General features: G+C 38.6%; 1 protein-coding gene across 6 annotated transcripts in view; it reads left to right on the forward strand.

Moving 5' to 3' along the window:
- LOC127413520 (anaphase-promoting complex subunit 1-like) overlaps positions 1-20,200 on the forward strand; it is a 110,666-nt gene that overhangs the window by 74,099 nt on the left and 16,367 nt on the right. For all 6 annotated transcript variants that reach the window (XM_051650723.1, XM_051650726.1, XM_051650725.1 and 3 more), the window contains 11 exons: positions 1,407-1,678; positions 7,549-7,783; positions 8,040-8,131; positions 11,212-11,346; positions 12,814-12,896; positions 13,067-13,145; positions 13,891-13,965; positions 17,583-17,653; positions 17,868-17,958; positions 19,347-19,400; positions 19,486-19,679. In XM_051650723.1, coding sequence (XP_051506683.1) covers positions 1,407-1,678; positions 7,549-7,783; positions 8,040-8,131; positions 11,212-11,346; positions 12,814-12,896; positions 13,067-13,145; positions 13,891-13,965; positions 17,583-17,653; positions 17,868-17,958; positions 19,347-19,400; positions 19,486-19,679 — 1,381 coding nt within the window. The remainder of the gene's footprint in view (positions 1-1,406; positions 1,679-7,548; positions 7,784-8,039; positions 8,132-11,211; positions 11,347-12,813; positions 12,897-13,066; positions 13,146-13,890; positions 13,966-17,582; positions 17,654-17,867; positions 17,959-19,346; positions 19,401-19,485; positions 19,680-20,200) is intronic.

Here is a 20,200-nt window from a genome sequence, read left to right on the forward strand (position 1 = left end):
GAACCAACAACTGGCTGATGACTTGAATGTGTTTTACTGTAGATTTGAATGGCCCAGTCTCACACCCCACACCCGCTCTGATCTTCACTTCACACAAACATCAACACCTCCGGCAACCCCCCTCCTCCCACCTCCTGATACTCAATCTGCACTTAAGATCTGTGAAGAGGAGGTGTGCCGTGTCTTCCTGAAACCAAAGACAAGGAAAGCACAGGGCCCAGATGGCGTTTCACCCACTTGTCTAAAATCCTGTACTGACCAGCTGGCCCCCATCTTTACACAGATCTTCAACAGATCACTGGAGCAGTGTGAAGTTTCCTGCTGCTTCAAACACTCCACCATCATTCCTGTCCCAAAGAAACCCAAAATCAAGGGACTTCATGACTACAGACCCGTCGCTCTGACGTCTGTGGTCATGAAGTCATTTGAGAGAATGGTGTTGGCCCACCTGAAGGACATCGCTGGACCCTTTCTAGATCCCCTTCAATTTGCTTATCGAGAAAACAGGTCTGTGGATGATGCAGTCAACATGGGATTGCATCATATCCTGCAACATCTGGACAGACTAGAGACATATGCAAGGATCCTTTTTGTGGATTTCAGTTTGGCTTTCAACACCATCATCCCAGATTTTCTGTGGACTAAATTACATCAACTCTCTGTTCCCATGTCTATCTGTCAGTGGATCACCAGCTTTCTGACAGACAGGCAGCAGCTAGTGAGACAGGGGAAATTCACTTCCAGCACCTGTACGATCAGCACTGGTGCTCCCCAGGGATGTGTGCTCTCCCCACTACTCTTCTCCCTGTATACCAATGACTGCACCGCCAAGGACCCCTCTGTCAAGCTCCTAAAGTTTGCAGATGACACTACTGTCATCGGCCTCATCCAAGATGACGATGAGACTGCATACAGAAGGGAGGTTGAACGGCTGGCTCACTGGTGCAGCCAAAACAACCTGGAACTGAACACACTCAAAACAGTGGAGATGGTAGTGGACTTTAGGAGGAACACCCCAGCATCGACCCCGCTCACCATTCTAAACAGCACTGTGGCAGCAGTGGAGTCATTCAGGTTCCTGGGCTCTACCATCTCACAGGACCTGAAGTGGGAGACCCACATTCACTCCATCATATATATATTCTATTCACTTTTTTATTTTTATTCAATTGTTTGGAATAAATCTTGTTGTTGTATTGTCTGTGCACTGGAAGCTTCTGTCACTAAGACAAATTACTTGTATGTGTAATCATACTTTGCAATAAAGCTCATTCTGATTCTGGTGTGAGGAACATACCAAGATTTAAGTCTTTATTCACTGAAAATATTATCTTCTGCTGTATCCAATTATAATTTTTGGATGAACTTTTCATTGAAACTGCCCTTTTATTTTTCTTCCCCCTCAGGCCGGGCTCCTCCCAGGAACACTACGGTGGATTTGAACAGCGGGAACATCGATGTGCCGCCCAACATGACCAGTTGGCCAAGCTTCCATAACGGAGTGGCGGCCGGGCTCAAGATCGCTCCCGCCTCTCAGGTGGAATCTGCCTGGATTGCCTATAACAAACCCAAAAGTGCCGACCTGGCCAACGAGTATGCCGGTTTCCTCATGGCATTGGGTCTTAACGGACACCTCACCAAACTAGCAACACTTAACATCCATGACTACCTCACCAAGGTTAGTTAGCAGCTTCACTTTAAATTGGAGCAGATTGTAATGGCCTAACTGGGATCACGCTCTTTATACATTTTAATTGTTGTCGTGACAAAAACTGCAGTATTGATTTCATATTCGTAAGTTTGTGGAGGCGTGACCTTAATTGTTGGTCACTTTAGATTTTAAAAGAAAAATGTTGTCATTTACTGACCCTCATGTCATTCCAAACCGTTATGCTGGTATTTTGCGACATGATCCACGAAAGGAGAATTTTGAAGAATCTTAATGCAGCTCTTTTCCAGACAATGATAGTTCATTGTGACCACATTTGTCAAGCTCCAAGAATGGAAAAAAGCACCATAGAAGAACCTTAAAAGTTGTCTGTTTGACTCATCATGTGCGATATTCCAAGTCCTCTGAGGTTTCTATAGCTTTGTGTGAGAAATACACCAAAATATATGTTGTTATTCACTGATAATCTCCCCCTGCATTGAGCTGTAATCCAGAGAACCACTGGACAACTGAACTGAAGAATAAAATTAGTCTTATACGTGACAGAATCGTTCCGTCTGATTTGTGAACCGGATCAATCCATTCATTGAAAAGAACTGGCTCAAAAGAATGATTTGTTCACACAGCAACAGAACAGGACTCACTTTTTAAACTCGTCTGTAGACTTTTAAACTATTAAACGAACAGCATAATGTAAAAGTGACAAAATGAGAGTCTTGTCATTAGATCCTCTATTAGTTAAATTAATGTTCTGGGTTCAATACGAGTTGAGCTCAGTGAGCAGCATTTGTGGTATTATGTTGATTACCACAAAAACTATGGTAATTTGTATGCAACCCTTGTTTATTTAAAAACTAAAAAGCAAAAATCACAGTTACAGTAAGACACTTATAGCTGAAATAGGGCTTCTATTAAAGATGGCCCAGATAATGTATTTCATATAGATGTGGTCCACTAATGTGTGACTGATCCAAACGTTCATGTGTTTCTAACAGAATGATTCACCTTAGATTACATGAGTCACCGATGCTTATTTATAATAGAGATCTAGATGAGAACCAGGCATTTACAAGCAATATGTTCATTCTCGTGGTTATTCAGAGGGAAAAACCAAAATACCTATTTACCATAATGGCTTTCAAAGGAACATTTTCACTTGATGCAAATTGGACACTGTGATACATTGCCCTACAGAGACTCATTTAATATTGGTTGAATTTCATTTTTGAATTGAATATGGTGTTCTTCAAATTATCTATGGGCATGATTACTCGAAAGTGACAATGGTCGATAATGAAAACAGTTGCATAATTGCATCACTTGACTTGATTAACTTTAGCGCTGGGTAATGATACAGATATTTGGATTCTGATTCACAAGATTTCAGTTCAAATTTCGATTCAATGTCGATGCATATGGGTGTATTTCAGTAAAAGTTTTCCTTTTGCTTACATGTGAAAGAAATTATTTTCCAGCTAATGCTGTTAATTATACAGGGGACCTTCTAAATAGGTACACTATGAAAATATTTATTTGAATAACTATGTTTTATTAGTTTTTCATCATTTTGGTCACATTTGGGCTTTTTAAAAACAAACAAATCCACATATTCGATCAATAAATAAGATATTATATTTCATATATTCATATGTTAATTATTTAATTGCATAATTTGTACTATTTACAACCGTGCTAATATCTTTTTTGACAAAACCGGCATTTCTGTAAAGAGCATCTATAGATAAACGTGTTAACAAGAGAGACTCTAATGGCATTATCTCATCTGTGGTATGCATGATTAGAATTAAATGTTTATTTTTTGTTGTTTTTGATCAACAACTAACTGTTAAGAACAAAAAGGGTATTAATGACAAATAGGTTGCGAGTATACGTTACACTGAACACTCAGCGAAAGGATCTCGCTGATGAATACTCCACCACTAAATTACATAATCACTGCATGAGTGAAATATGAACATTTACCAGCCAGTTGCCAAATATATACATTTTAGGTGCATAGCATGAAATTTGGTTGCAAATGTGAGTAATTTCCTCTTATTGTAGTGGAGGGCTGCGCATCGAGTAAAAGAATTGTTATCGAGAAAAATCGATATTTTTAACCACCCCTAGTTACCATAACTTCAAAGTTTTTATTTTTCTGGTTATAGTATCATTTTCAGTGGTACCTTGCGGTCCAATTAATCAGCAATTTGCGCTAACAATATACTGCCCAACAAAGCCAAAATGCAGTAACTACGCAATCACTGAAGGGGGGAATTTACTAAATAGTTGCAGCACTTTTGCGCATGTTTTTTTTCCCTGATTCGGATTGCTCACTTGTTTTGATTACCCAGCCAGAAATAGTGTTTTAGACTACATGAAAGTCTCCATCTGTCTCTCTTAGGCCACTTCCATACTAAGCCATTTAAGTATGAAAACTCCATTTTCATTTACTAAAGTTGTCATTTTCCAAAGTATGCAGCAATGGAGAGCATTTTCAAAAGTTTCAGTTTTTGGTGGAATAAAATAAGAGGCGTAAATGTGATGAAATAAATGCGTTTTACAACGAAACGTTGTATACATGCCTCAGAATATGAGCATAATGGAGCCAAATCCATCTAGTCTAAGGCCTTGTTTCCACCTGGTATTAAGATGCGTTTTTGGTGATCCGATCACATGCAGTCTGCCGAGACGCATTCCTGTTTCCACCTGGTATTATCATGCATCTCAACTGTATCCTGTGACCACTTATGTTCAGATTTTGAGGGGAGGGTCTCTGATTTCATGACTACTAACATCAGTCACTCTGTCACTGTGTTACTTTATTATGCTAAACCGCATAAAAGTCATAAAAGACAATGAAAGTGTGAAAGAAAAATATGGCGCACTGTTTCTCCAAGATGCAGATGAAATGTAATGTAAGCACAAATGCTACATTTCGAGCAGAATTATCCATTATTTATGTATGAGCTTCAGATGTTCTTGTTGATATCGGACACACTGAAGAAGTTCCATGAAGTTGTCATGCTTGTGAATGTATTCACTTTTTAAAATTTCCGATCGGACGGTTATTTCCTTTTAAAGCTGCATATAACCTGCTAAGTTTTAAACTCTTGTTTTAGAGCAGCGGATGACAGTTGAGGAAAGGTGCTGCAATGCTTTCTGATGTTTTCAGGAGGGATTGCGTTTCACACCTCAAATGCAATGTGGTCACATGCATTTTTTACAAAGTATTTTTGCGATCCAAAAATCACCTAATGTTTTAGACCCCATTTCCACCTGTATTTAGTGCGGACCACTTGTGATCAGATTACCAAAAACTTATCTTGATACCAGGTGCAAACGGGGCCTAAGAAAACCGATTTCAGTCATGATTCAATTTTGGGGAGTAGTTACTGCGTTTTGCCTTTGCATGTCTTAAACGCGATAACCTTCAATCCGAGGAAGCAACAACTGTGTTTAAAGAGGTTTATGGGGCGTTCAGGCAGGATGCGTTCTTCCTTTCAAAAACAGCTCGACAGAGCGCTACTGAATAAAACAGAACACAAGGGTCTTGACACCCTTTTTAAAAGAATTTTAAAATCACAATGTTCTAAAAACATGATACTCATGGTGCACAATGCAAAAAAAAAAAAAAAAAAAAAACACTGTGACGTGATGCATCAGATGTCTGATGCGTGTGTACTTAAACCAACTATTAAAAATCAGTTTAAGCAAAATGAATCTTTGAACTGGAGAGCATAGAGGTTCTTCCTGAAAACTGAAACTCCCTTTCTCCTACCCTATTTCTCTTATCTCTCCATTTGTAGCATTGGAGCTGTCAGGTTTGCAGTTTTTTGGGGGTTTTTGCTCTCATCCTGTTGTTTTCGTCACATGAAAGGCAAACGTAAAGCACAGTTTCATTCTGACAGTTCTTAGGGCAGTAACGCGTGCTGATGTCTCTCATTTCCAGTCAGGCCAGGCTTTGTTGAGACTTTCTGTGGTCGCTGTGCGTATCTGTAATCTATAAGTTATATCGAGCCTTTAGCTTGGTTGGTGTTTACACTGCCCGCTCCCACACTGAGACATCTGTGGCGAAGCTTTCTAGCCTCTCATAGTACTTGTGCCGTTTTCACAAGAATCTCAGAGAAAAACATCCTGTTTTACGTCAAACAAACACAAAACGAATGAATGAGTGAATTTAATGAATGAATAAAGAGTAGACGAAGGCTACAAGGCTGCACAGCTTACTGCATGGCCATTCTCTGTTTAAATGGAGAGATTATTATATAGGCTTGGACATGTAGTCAGATTATGACATATGAACATATTAGCTCTGTTTCAAGTGAGCTACCTTGCTGTCTACTGTCTACATAGGCAGCATCCTTACTGAAGTGGAACCTCATAAGTGATTTGGAACACTCCATAAAGACCTTATTCACAGCAGCGCCATCTTTTGGCGGGAATGTCAACGAGGCTGTGAGGGATAGACATCCGGTCTCTTCAATGGGCTGTACTGCAGTTTAAAGTTTTGGATCGTTCCGCAGACAAAACATTGAAAAATATATTTCCAAGGACATTCAGTAGACAAAACTCCAGACAACATGAGTTGTGGAAAATCAGATGCGATTTACAGTAGGAGCTTTATACAGTGCATTCCATTGAAGAGATGGTAAGTCTATCCTTCACAGCCTTGCTTTCATTCCCGTTAAAATCAAAGATGGCGCTATTGTGAATAAGGTCTATAGGTTGAAACTCTGTGCGTCATACAAATCATACTCGAAGTGCATGGTAGACTTGATTCACAATCGATTTCAATAGAGTTTTTTAATTTTAGCATTATGCTAAGCTAGCGCTATGATACACTAACGAGCAGAAATACATGTTAAATTAGAAACTGAATGTTTTAACTGTTACATTTCTCTTGCTTCATCCGCCGCCATCATTTTGTTCTCTATGCCCCTCGCAATGCAGTATGGGATTGTCTTTTCCACAAAGGATACCTGCAGTGTTGGGTAGTAATGCACTACATGCAATCTGGATTATGTAATCATATTACAAAAAAAGCAAGTTCTTGTAGTAAGATTACATTACATTTTTAAATGTGTGTGATCAGATTAGTTACTTTCTATGCATTACATATCAATTCCATTCAGTACTGCCTCTCGTCATACGCACGTTACACAGTCTATGTAACTCCCTAGGGTGGCCCAGTCTTGCCCTAATGGGGCACCAGAAACTCCACTGGCTGTCCTTACTCGCACATTATATGTTAATCAAGGACCCGATAGCAGTCCAGGCACAGACAATCGCCTCGCCCTCACACTTCCTCGCTTCGCTAACCCCCCCCCACCACCGATCGCGGAGCTCTGTGTAGGTCATCAATTTGATTACAGTTTCAGAAGTAATTAACTAGAGGTCGACCGATTTTGCCGATAACTAAGGTAGTGGAAATGGCTGATAATTGATTAATTGGCCGATAGGTTTTAAATTGATTCATAAAATGTAAAAAAAGCCAAAAAAACAATTGTCTTTTGTTACTGTGTTGGGCACAGACATAGAGGCTATAAGAGTCCAAAATTAATTAAATCCCAGATGCAGTTAATTGTTCAGCCAAAATCCCAAGAAAAAAAGGTGCATAACGTGAGACTTTTAATCATAAATAAGCCCCATAATCACAAGGGACTCTTATTTTATAGCTTATATACTCATCGGATGAGATTAAATGTGGAATAGGGTTAATTATTGTTTGCAATATATGCTACCTTTTAAACTAGCCTCTGCTTCGGAAGCACATCTACGATGCCTTTAAATGCTGCGTACTTGAGCAGTACACTTGATTTTGGGGCGGAGCCATTATGACATTCTAATCATTGTTTATTTTGTAATTTTTGTCTTAGAGTCATGAGATGACGAGTATCGGGCTACTGCTGGGCGTTTCTGCTGCCAAACTGGGCACCATGGACATGTCCATCACACGTCTGCTAAGCATCCACATTCCTGCACTGTTGCCACCCACCTCCACCGAGCTGGACGTACCGCACAGTGTGCAGGTGGCCGCTGTTGTTGGCATCGGCTTGGTCTACCAGAGTACCGGCCACCGTCACAATGCTGAGGTGCTGCTGGCAGAGATTGGTTAGTGTTCTGATTTGTGTTTATAGAGAGTTTTTAGAGATGGTTCATCCAAAAATGTAAATTCTATTATCATTTACTCACCCTCATTGTGTTCCAAATCCATATGACTTTCTTTCTCCTGTGGAACACAAGTGGTGTTTGGCAACATTCTGCCTAAAATCTCCTTTTGTGTTCCAGCTGTTGGGTGAATTATTATATGTAATATTTGTACAGTATGGAGTCTGTAACAACTGTAAATGTGGGTCTTGTTGTCAAGGACGTCCACCTGGTCCTGAGCTGGAGTACTGTACAGATAGAGAGTCCTACTCCCTCGCAGCAGGGCTGGCACTTGGCATGGTCTGCCTTGGGGTGAGATTATCAATATTTCTATAAATAATTTCAAAAACATTTTTACTGTGTTCTTGCATAGTCAGCAACAACAATTCACAATTTCTCTCAATACCAGTGTAAATGCCAGTGCTTGCAAGGCAGCAGTTTAATAGTGTTAAAATTTAACACTAGTATGTAGGTAGTATGTAGGTTTTAGGCTTTTTAAGGAAAATCTACATTCAGGTTTCCCATGGTCGTGGAAAACCTGGAAATATTTGGGAATTTTCAAATTGTGATTTAAGTTAGAGGTCTGCACGGGCCTCAAAATGAAACCAGTCTGACCGACACCCGAGACCGCATGGCCTGATCCTAGCTGGCTAGAACGGTACTGTCAAATTTTAAGCACGAACCCAACCCGAAATTGCTCTCTCTCTTTGTAATTTATTTTCCAAGCCAGTATTGTTGCAGTAGGCTGTATTTTATGTAAGTATCGTAAGCAACATACTCAACAGTATTGTAACAGTAAACATACAAGGCACGGCGGCCCCTCAGCACACCAGAGCAGAAGGAAAAAAAACATTGGCTTACTGTTTATCAAGTGCCGAAACAGGCGCAGAACAATTTGGATTACTGTGACAGTCACCTCTTTGTAGCCTGAACTTGTTCAGAACATTGAATCTTTGCGACACCTGTGCTAAAAACAAGCTAGACGCAGCGCAATGAATCAAACAGCACAGATGTCTTGACATGCATTTTTGAAACTTGAAGTTCCTTTAAACTTGTGTTGGTCCTGCACAAGACACAGAAGAAACAGTGTCATGCGGTGTAACAGTCAAATATGTCCATCCAGCATGTTTTTACATAGGAAAACAATGGAAAAACAGAGCAGAGGCGCACAAAAACACATTTAGTATGAACGGCCCCTTACTCCTCCGTTCGTGTGTGTCTGGGAGAGAGTGTGCATGAAACAAGTTAGGTAGGCTGGCTTATTTTTTTCATTAATTACAAACCCGAACCCAAAATCATACAGTATTTGAAAAACTGACCTGAACCTGGCCCGAAACTCAATGGTTGCTCAGGTCCTGTCGGGCCAGGGTCGGGTTGCAGACCTCTAATGTACAATCCTAGAAAAGTTGTGAAAATGAATTTAAATTCTCTTCACTTCACACACACACACCAACACCTCCTGGAACCTCCCCCCTCCTGCTACTCATCCTGCACTTATGGTCTGGAGGATGTGTGCTGGGTCTTCCAGAAACAAAAGACTAGGAAAGCTTCAAGCCCAGACGGTGTCTCACCCACTTGTCTGAAAGTCTGCGCTACCAACTGGCCCCCATATTCACATAGATCTTCAATAGATCACTGGAGCAGTGTGAATTTCCCTGTTGCTTTAACCGCTCCACCATCATTCCTGTCCCCAAAAAACCCAAAATCACAGGACTTCATGACTACAGACCCATCGCTCTGACATCTGTGGTCATGAAGTCATTTGAGAGAATGGTGTTGGCCCACCTGAAGGACATCACTGGACCCCTGCTAGACCCCCTTCAGTTTGCTTACTGAGCAAACAGGTCTGTGGATGATGCAGTCAACATGGCACTGCATTATATCCTGCAACACCTTGACAGACCTGGGACTTATGCAAGGATCCAATTTGTGGACTTCAGTTCAGCCATCAATACCATCATGCCTGATCTTCTCTCAACCAAACTGACCCAGCTCTCCGTGCCAACCACAATCTGTCCGTGGATCAACAGCTTTCTGACAGATAGGCAGCAGCTAGTGAGACTGGGGAAAATCACATCCGGGACCCTCACTATTTGCACTGGTGCTCCTCAGGGATGAGTTCTCTATCCACTACTCTTCTCCCTGTACACGAATTACTGCAATGCAAAGGACCCCTCTGTCAAGCTCCTGAAGTTTGCAGATGACACCACAGTCATCTGCCTCATCCGCAACAGTGACGAGTCTGCATACAGATAGTAGGTTGAACAGCTTGCTGTCTGGTGCGATCACAACAACCTTGAGCTAAACATGCTCAAAACAGTGGAGATGATAGTGGACTTCAGGAGAAATCCCCCCGCACTGAACTGCTGCCCTCTGGCCGGCGCTACAGAGCATTGAGCACCAGGACATCCAGGCAAAAGAACAGTTTTTACCCTCAGGCCATTTTCAACATGAACAATTAAACTGCCTTCAGAAATCCTATAGTGCAATAATGTAAATAAATATGTCATGTACATATGTAAATTCACATATTTAATTCAATAACTGTACATGCCCCTACCTCGCACATATTTTACCAGTTGTACATGTCCATACGCCATTCTAGGTTATATGCCCTATTTTGTATGTCTATTTATGCTCTTACCTTGTTTTATATTCTGTCTCACTGTAATGTTCTGTGTTTCTCCTATCACCCAAAACAATTCCTTGTGTACGTGAGCACATTTGGCAATAAAGCTCATTCTGATTCTGAAATGCTGTGGTGAATATAATTTTATGCTTTGGATCTAAAATATGTTCTCATCTAAAATCCCGATTAAATTAATATTTTTAATTTTGAAATATTTCAAAAAATGTGTCCAGTAATCCGGACTGGATAAACACGGAAAAGTTGTGAAAAATCATGGAAATTCATTGTTCAAAAGGTGTCGGCACCCTGTGCATTCAACTATGTAAGTAAATAGCAGATTTTCTAAGTTTAACTATAAATTTAAAAAGCAAAATAGAAGCATTTTAGGCTGAATTATTTGCTGACTGTTTGATGCATATCAACGCAGTGCTGCCTTGTAGGCCCTGTAAGCACTTAATCAGACAGAACAAATGTATCAGTTACACATGAAACAATGTATCAAATACAGCATATATACAATGTTGCAAATGAAACTTAAGACAATGGCTTGCAAAAACGTTTTGCAGTGTTTTATGACTCTTCAAAGGATAAAGCAGTATTTATGTAGCCTTTGAGGTCAGGAAAGGCATGCAAGTCTCTTTGTCTTCTTATACAGTTGTAGTTCTGTTTAGTCTCTGTGCTGTGTTGAGAAGTATTATGTGTTTTTGTGAGAGACTGGAAGCTGTGTATTCCCATACTGACACAGCTGTTTTCTCTACTGCAGCATGGTAGTAACCTGGTCGGAATGACTGACCTGAACGTTCCGGAGCAGCTCTATCAGTATATGGTCGGAGGACAGCACCGCACTCATGCTGGCACCAACAGAGAGAAGCACAAGTCTCCCAGCTACCAGATCAAGGTGGAGTCATTACATAACCATCAGTATTCATCTGGAGCTTTCTGTGTGCTTAGAAAGATGACACACCTCTCATGCGGTTGTGCTTCAGTTTAAATAATGAGCCCAATCTCACAAAGAAATATGACCTGGGCCGTATTTAACCACAAGATCAAAATAAGAGATTGTAATGTGGGTCACTGACAAATAAAATTGTCCACGGTGATATTGTTTGAGTTCATGTTGGTTTTGCAAATAAAAAATAAATAAATAAAGATTTAATGACTTTAAAAATGTCATGATGTGTAACCATGAGGTAAAGGTAAAAGGTTTTTCACAGTCTGAGTGTCCTTTAGGTGCTTTTTTTGCAAATTCCAAGCAGGCTTTCATGTGTCTTGCTCTGAGGAGAGGCTTCCATCTTGCCACTTCGTAATAAAGTCCAGATCGGTGGAGTGTTGCAGTGATGGTTGTCCTTTCTGCAACTTTCTCCCATCTCCACATATGATCTCTGGAGCTCAACCAGAATGACCATCGGGTTCTTGGTCACCTCTCTTACCAAGGCCCTTCTCCCCCGATTGCTCAGTTTGGCCAGGACGGCCAGCTCTAGGAAGAGTCCTGGTTGTTCCAGACTTCTTCCATTTAAGAATTGTGGAGGCCACTTTGCTCTTGGGAACCTTCAATGCTGCCAAATGTTTTTAAGCCTTCCCCAGATCTGTGCCTCGACACAATCCTGTCTCTGAGCTCTGCAGGCTGTTCCTTTGACCTCATGGCTTGGTTTTTGCTCTCATATGCATTTTCAGCTGTGAGACCTTATATAGACAGGCTTGTGCCTTTCCAAATCATGTCCAATCAATTGAATTTGCCACATGTGGTCCCAGAAACATCTCAAAGATGATCCAGAGAAATTAGATGCACCTGAGCTCAAATTTAAGTGTCATAGCAAAGGGTCTGAATACTTAAGTCAATGTGAAATTTAAATTTTTTCTTTTTAATAAATTTGCGAAGTTGCGAATGTCTTTATGGGGTATGGAGTGTAGATTGATTTGAAAAAAATAAATAATTTAAAGCATTTTAGCGTAAGGCTGCAACATAAAATGTGGAAAAAATGAAGGGGTCTGAATACTTTATGAATGCACTGTATATAATTTCACATTACAGTAATGAGTAGATTTGTTTTGCATAACAGTAATGAGAGTAATGGGGAAAATGTGCTTAACTGGCATGAAAATAATGTCGCCACATGATTTGTGAAAATAAAAATAATTGTCAATGTCCGTCGTTTTTTCTAGTTTAAATAAAATCTTGAGAAGAGTGGATTTCAAAAAGACATACCGCAAATGTGCATATTATACATACTGTACCGTGCACGGTATACATATTGCATACTGATAGAGTTTACCGTAAGATGACAATTATGAACTTGTTGTTCGACTATACTAATAATGTTCAAAAGCATGTTTCAATTTAAACATTGTTGCTGTTTTTGTTTAGGAGGGTGACACTATCAATGTGGATGTGACCTGTCCTGGTGCAACGCTTGCTCTAGCCATGATCTACCTGAAAACAAACAATAGGTGAGTTTTTTGTTTTTTTTTTGTTAGATTTTTTTGGTTTAATAAAAAACAGGCAAATGCTGTTTCTGTGAAAACAATGTCATCTATGAGAAAAAGGGAAATGCATAGAAATAAGGCTGGTTTCCTTCACCTCTTCTTATATTCACACCTGTCTCTCTGGACCACTCCAGGTCTGTAGCTGATTGGCTAAAAGCCCCAGACACCATGTTCCTGCTGGACTTTATCAAGCCTGAGTTTTTGCTGTTGAGGGTAAGAGAGCTATCTGCAGGGTAGAAGTTCACTCTGTGCTCTGGGGGTTACACATTAACACCTCACATTGAGTGAAGTCACACTTTTTACCCACAGGGGTTGCAGGATGCTCTTATTTTTGGTCAGTTCGGTACAGCATGATATATTTGTTAGCCAAAAGAGACCTCATTTCCTTCAGAGGTTCTTCACTGGCTAACAGACTATAGTTCTGTTCCAAAACATGCTACCTACGCTGGCATACGAAGTATGCTGCATATAAAGACACATTTTTTGCCAAATAAGAATAAAGGAGCGGAAATTTTGTCATCATTTACTCACCCTCATGTCGTTCCAAACCCATATGACTGACTTACTGGAACACAAAAAGGAGATGTTTTTAATAAATATCCTGGACGGTCTTTTGAATACAATGGCAGTGGATAGTGATTCATTTTCAAGCTGCCCAAATGGTGCAAAAGTAGTATAAAAGTAGTCCATGCAACTCTTGCGCCATATACCAAGTCTTCTGAAGACATATGATAGGTTTTGGTGACAAACAACATGAAAGTCTGTTGCGTGTTATCAGAGATGCTGGTATCAGAGAGGCTAAACGACGCACTCACTAGGTTATGGAACCATAGCCTTATGTTTCCAAAGAAAGTGACTTAAAACATTTCCCTCTTAAACAATAGCCTTAAAATATCTTTATATCGAGCACTCAGTGTTTAATAGCAGTGAAAGAGTTTTGTTTTTGTTCTCTCTACAGACGCTGGCCAGATGTCTTATCATGTGGGATGAGATCTTTCCCAATGCTGAGTGGGTGACCAGCAATGTTCCTCAGGTACATCAGAGGCAATGCAGCAAACTCCTCGAACATATGTGATCTGCATCATCATTTTGAGTAGTACTGATGCAGAGTCACATTTTGAGATATTTTCACTTTAGTAAAAAGGAAGGTCTCAGCTTTCTGATTATATACTGTAATTATGTTTCTAACTCAAACCATTGCTGAGGTATAATCATCAATCATCATGGCTGTTAGAAAACCTTGTTTTTGAGAGAACAGCCTCTAAAGATTCAAAACAATGTTTAGAACATATTTGACAGAATTGAACATAAATAACAGTTTAAGAAAAAAAAAATTGAATGCAGGGACACTGCTCATGCATGTTCTTTGCACACACGTGCCTATTAAATGAATATTCTGGGTTCAATACAAGTTGAGCTCAACCGACAGCATTTTTGGCATAATATTGATTACCACAAAAAATAATTTCGACGACTCCCCACTTTTCTTTAAAAGCAGCAGAAAAATGGAAGTGAATGTGTCCAGTTTATGGAGGGTTTAATCGCAGAAATGTGAAGCTTATAATTTTTTGAAAGCACTTATATTAATTCTTCTGTTAAAGCGCATGTATTATTTGAGCTGTAAAGTTGTTTAAATCATCATTTTAGGGTTTTAGGGTTTGTTGACATTACATCGTCATGGCAGCGAAGTTGTAAAATTGACTACAACTTCACATAGAAAAGGTTAGTGATTTTTATCACACTAAAAATCATGTTTACACGCAAATTGTTTGTCTTATGGCTATACTTTTGAAAAAGTGAGTATTTTAGGATTAAAAAATTGTGCCACCAATTCACTTCCATTGAAAGTGCCTAAAGTAACCCAGATTTTTGCTTTTTTCTTTTTTTTTTTGAAAATGTTTGTGGTAATCAGTATTATGCTACAAATTCTGTTGATTGAGCTTAACTTGAATTGAACCCGGAATATTCTCTGGGCTATTGATGGAGTTTGCACATCCACACGTATATTGCACATCCACCTGCACCAGAGCAGTTAAGTATTCTTAAATTAGTTGTATCCACTCCAAGTCTTTTATCACATCTCTGACAGTGATATTTAACATTTTAGCAATATGCTCTTCTCTAGAGTAAATTCTTTCAATCGATTGACATTGGATAACTTTCCTGAGGGAAAAAAAAAACGACTTTCGACTAATTTTGATAGCACGTCACATATGCTCTGTCAGCCCTAATGTTGCATTCCATTTCCGATTGGCTCCTCAAAAGAGGAATCTGACATGTTCTCTTCGAGTCATGTTTTCGCTTCCCCATTGTTCGTTTTGGTTCATAGGCTTGTCAGACATTTAGCAATAATAGTGTTGCAAAAGTAAAAGGCTTTTTGGTCACTGCAGCTGCACAGTTGGTCTGTGGCTCATTGAGTAATAGAGAAGCGGAACGGGAAGGTCATTGTGATTTCTCAAAGTGTTCGAGGCCTTTTTAATTGTGAAGGAAATTCACTATTCTTTAGCTGTTGCAGTGCCATTTTATTTAGAGTTTATTCTAAACACTTTGCAAAATTACCCAAACATCTTGCAGTCTGGGCTCAGTTTTATCAAATGTCTTTTTTTTTTCTTTTTTCTTTTTGGACAGTGAATAATGTCTCTTTTATTAACTTTCTGTTTTTTTTTTTTTTTTATTACAGTTTGTTGATCAAATACAACAAAAAATAAACATTAATTCTAATCACACATACTGTAGCACGGATGAGGAAAAGAAACCATGGACTTTCTCATTAATATGTGCTCAATAGTTGAACTGCTGGTTTTCTTAAAGAGACGGTACCGTTTTAGCACTTGTTCTACATATCAATGTAAATACTTGTAAATAGTACAAATGATGCATGTAAACAATAAACACGTAATAAAACATGCATGCAATTAGGAATGTCAATTTTCAGACATTTTCATAATCGATCGTCATGGATATCAACGATCGATTAATCATTAACGTTAATACCGCAAAACGCACATGGAGGACTACAAATAATATGTGCGTGTACCCTACTGTTTTACTATAATGGTGAGATTGGTGAGCTGGTGAGATGTCAGCTTAATCTGCTTTCCTGGCGATCACTGACATATTATAGGTTGTGATGGAGAAAAGGAGACCAGCAGATCATAAGTGCTTGTTGTCATGTTGTACTTTATCATGGTGTAAGCACAAATAATAATGTTCATTCATAGAGAAACTCCCCAACACTGATAACATTGAGTCCGCTTCATCTTCATCTGTGCCGTTCGTCTTCTGTCATGTGGACAAGACATGACATGCTGTGCGCAAGCGCCCTCTAGCAGCGGATGACTGTATAGATAGCCCTATCCAAGTCTGCAGGCATTGTTACTGAACGCATTTGTCCTGAAATGAATTAATCTTCGAAATTCTTAATGAAGATTAATCGTATATCGATTAATCATTAACAACCTTACATGGATTATAATATACTCAATTTCAAGTTATCATCTTTTTTGATGGAATACATGGATTTGTACATTTTTAAAAACCTAAAATGTTACCAAAATAATGAAAAACTAATTTGTAAAATTAATATTGCATAATGTACCAAGTTAGAAGGCCCCCTGTATAATTAACAGCATTAGCTGAGACAAATCGGAAAATCTTTATCAATACCCAGCCCTAATGGGTATTGATAAAGGGATGTCAATAGATTAAATCAATATTAATAATTATATTTAATTTTTTGGTACACTTTTTTGGGTTTGTGTCAGTGAAGGGGTACTTCATCCGTACTGATGGTGCTGTGGCCGTACTTGCATCAAAAAAGTTTGGGAAACACTGCTTTAGCAAACCTTTTCATTTTTGTATTATTTATTGTTCATTTTATAATGTTATTTGGTAACACCTACAGTAAGGTTCCATTTATAACATTATGCATTAGGTATCATGAACAATACATTTTTTTACAGCATTTATTCATCTTTGTTAGTTAATACAAATACAATTCTTCATTGTTAGTTCATAGTGCATTAACTAATTTTAACAAATTCAACTTTTGATTTTAAAAATGAATTAGAATATGTTGAAATTAACATGAACTAAGATTATTAAATATTGTAAAAATATTGTTCATTGTTAGTTCAAGTTAACTAATGTTGTTAACTAATACAAGCATGAAGAAAAAAGTTAAGAGCTGCAATGGGGTTTCTAAGGGAGTGATTTAGATTAGCTCACAACAGACAGTATATTTGATGCCCTGCACAGCGACAACAATTTCACGTCTGTCTGAAATAAAATGTTTTTATTTATTAACAACTATCTTTGATTGTTCTGCATTTCATTTGTTATATATTTAAATATTTCCTGACCATTAAATCAAAGCCTGCTCATGATGTTTTTGGTCTCTGGCTTCTAATGGCCCACTAATATCAGTAATTGTTTGTTTTTAACCATATGTAAATGTACTTATAGCAACATTAACATAATGTGTAACATTTTTCACTGTTTTTACAATTGTGCATGAAAATCTGTTGTTTTTTGCATTTACTGTACCCAGTTATGCCCGTTATTCTTCAGTTTTATTTGTTCTTCATTGCTGCAACAAAGACAGAGTCAGACTCGTTTAACATTATGATTAACTGAGTTTTATTTTTTTAGATAATCCAAGAAAACATTGGAAACCAGGAACAGGCGACCGTCTCTGAAGATCTCAACATGGAAACCTTAGTGTGAGTTCACATTCTCTCAAAGGAACATAATTTTACACTTTACATTTATACTGTATTTCTTATTGCCACATATTCTATAGTCTGTTTCTCACTGATGTGTAGGTGTTTTCAATAATCTTATAAATGTCTGTTTAGTATTTCCATGGATGGTCTGAGAGTTTTTCTATTGAAAGTGAATGAGTGAAATAAGGCTAAAATGTCGATCTTTCCACAGTCAAGCTCATGACTATATAATCGCTGGAGGCTGCTTGGCCGTGGGGTTCCGGTTTGCTGGCTCTGCAAATTCAGATGCTTTTGACTGCCTGGTGAGAGGACATTTTACTGACACTAACAAAATAGTACCAAAAATGACCATGGTATTACCATGTTTGTTTGGACTTATACCATGGTAATACTGTGATATATGAATAAGTAGTACTGGGTAAAAATATCGATTTTCCGATGCATTGCGATCTTCATTTGAACGATTTCGATTCTTAAATCCCAAGATCGATCTTTTACTCAATGCAGCAACCCAAAATGCACATGAATGCGCTAGAGAAACCATGCCGTGTTCACTTGCTTATGCCGGTGGTCTTAAAGAGACAGTACTAATTTAGTGTGTGTTCTACATATAATTGAAAATAGTACAAATTGTGCAAGTAAACAGTAAACCTGCAACAAAAATATATATGCAACATAATATACGTAATTTCAAGACATTTATTGATGGAATTCACTAAATATGAACATTTTTCAAAAGCTAAAATGTGACCAATATGATGAAAAACTAATGATGAAATATAATTAGAGGTCTGCACGGGCCTTTAAATGAAACCTGACCCGTACCAGACATTGCTCACTATCTTTATCATTTCTTCTCCAAGTAAGTACTGTTGCAATGGGCTGTATTTTATGTAAGCATATAGGCAACATTCGTAGCAGTATTGAAACGGTAAACATATATAGTTTTAACAAGGCACGGCAGCCCCTTATTACACTAGAACAGAACCGAAAAAAAACATTGCCTTACCGTTTATTCGCTGAAACTTTGCTTGGTGCTGAACAATCTGGAATAATATGAAACAATGCAACAGTCCCCTCTATGCAGCCTGATCTTGTTCAGAACATTGAATCTTTGTGACACCTGCGCTAAAAACAATCTAGATGCAGCGCAAAGAATGAAACGGAGCGCAGGTGTCTCGACATGCATTTGAAAATTTGAAGATCTTTTTAACTTAACACAGTGTTTAAAAATTGCCGGTCCTGTGCGTGACGCTGAAGAAATAGCAAGATGTGGTGCAACAGGCAAAGACATTCATCCAGCATGTGTTTACATAGGAAAACAATGGGAAAACGGAGCAGACGTGTGCAAAAACACGGTCGGTGTGAACGGCCCCTAACTCATTTAGGCCTGTTTATCTTTTCATTAATTACAAACCCGACCCGAACTGAAGTCCTACTTGAAATACTGACCTGTCGGGTTCTCAGGTGAGAGAGAATTTCTTTCATATGTAAGCAAAATGGACATTGTAACAGAAATATACCAATGTGAGTTGATATCCAATCGAAACTGAACCCGAGAGCTTGTGAATCAGAATCGAAATGAATTTGGAAATCTGTATTAATACCCAGCCTTAATGGTAAGGCCATGGTAGTATAGAAGTTTTCTTAATTTTTTTTTGTAACATTTTTTTCCTCCCTTATATTTTAGTACAAATTTGCACGAAACTTCATGCAGTGTTTGACAACATCTACAGCTACGGTGGTAAGCAGCTGTTCACATTTATGCAGTTCACCCTAATGTAATCAGAAATGTTTGTTCACACAACTTGTGTTTGTGTATCCTCCAGACCGGTCAGTATAACCTGCAGACGTGTTTGAGTATGGTGCTCCTGGCTGTTTCCATGGTGATGGCCGGTTCAGGGAACTTGAAAGTGTTACAGCTGTGTCGCTTTCTTCACAAACGCACAATTGGCGAGATGAACTATGGATTCCACATGGCACATCACATGGCTCTGGGCCTGCTCTTCCTCGGTGGAGGAAGGTTAGTTCTCCAGTGAGGTTGATATGAATCTTTCTACCAAAATCATGACTGATTCAGTGAAATAGATAAAACTGATGTCAGATCAGCTCAGAGTCCAGCTTTACCCGTACTGCCCTGCAGTTCACTTTATACATTTGTGTTGGAATTGGTTGGTTTGGATGGCTTGTTTTAGTGAATCAGTTTGTTCAGACAGTTCATTTCAATTAATTGAATAAAAAAAAAAAGTTCATCACTCATTCACTATTCATCAATAGTTTTAATAGTGGTCACAAAAGTCATACGTTTATCTTCTAAATAGGGTCTTTGAGATTATTAATTTTTATGAACTTGTTCAAAAAATAGATTTACTAGTTCATAATAACAATCACTCAGTAGTGTTCACAAAAGTTGGTTTGGGTTGTTTGTTGTAGGGAATCAGTTAGTTTGGACAGTTCATTTCAATGAATTGATTGAAAAAAAAATGATTCACTGATTCATCACTCAGTGCGTTACAAACGGCACACTTTTTTGTGAATTGGTTT

This window comes from Myxocyprinus asiaticus, chromosome 23 (assembly GCF_019703515.2).
Source record: "Myxocyprinus asiaticus isolate MX2 ecotype Aquarium Trade chromosome 23, UBuf_Myxa_2, whole genome shotgun sequence".
NCBI classification, from domain to species: Eukaryota; Metazoa; Chordata; class Actinopteri; order Cypriniformes; family Catostomidae; genus Myxocyprinus; species Myxocyprinus asiaticus.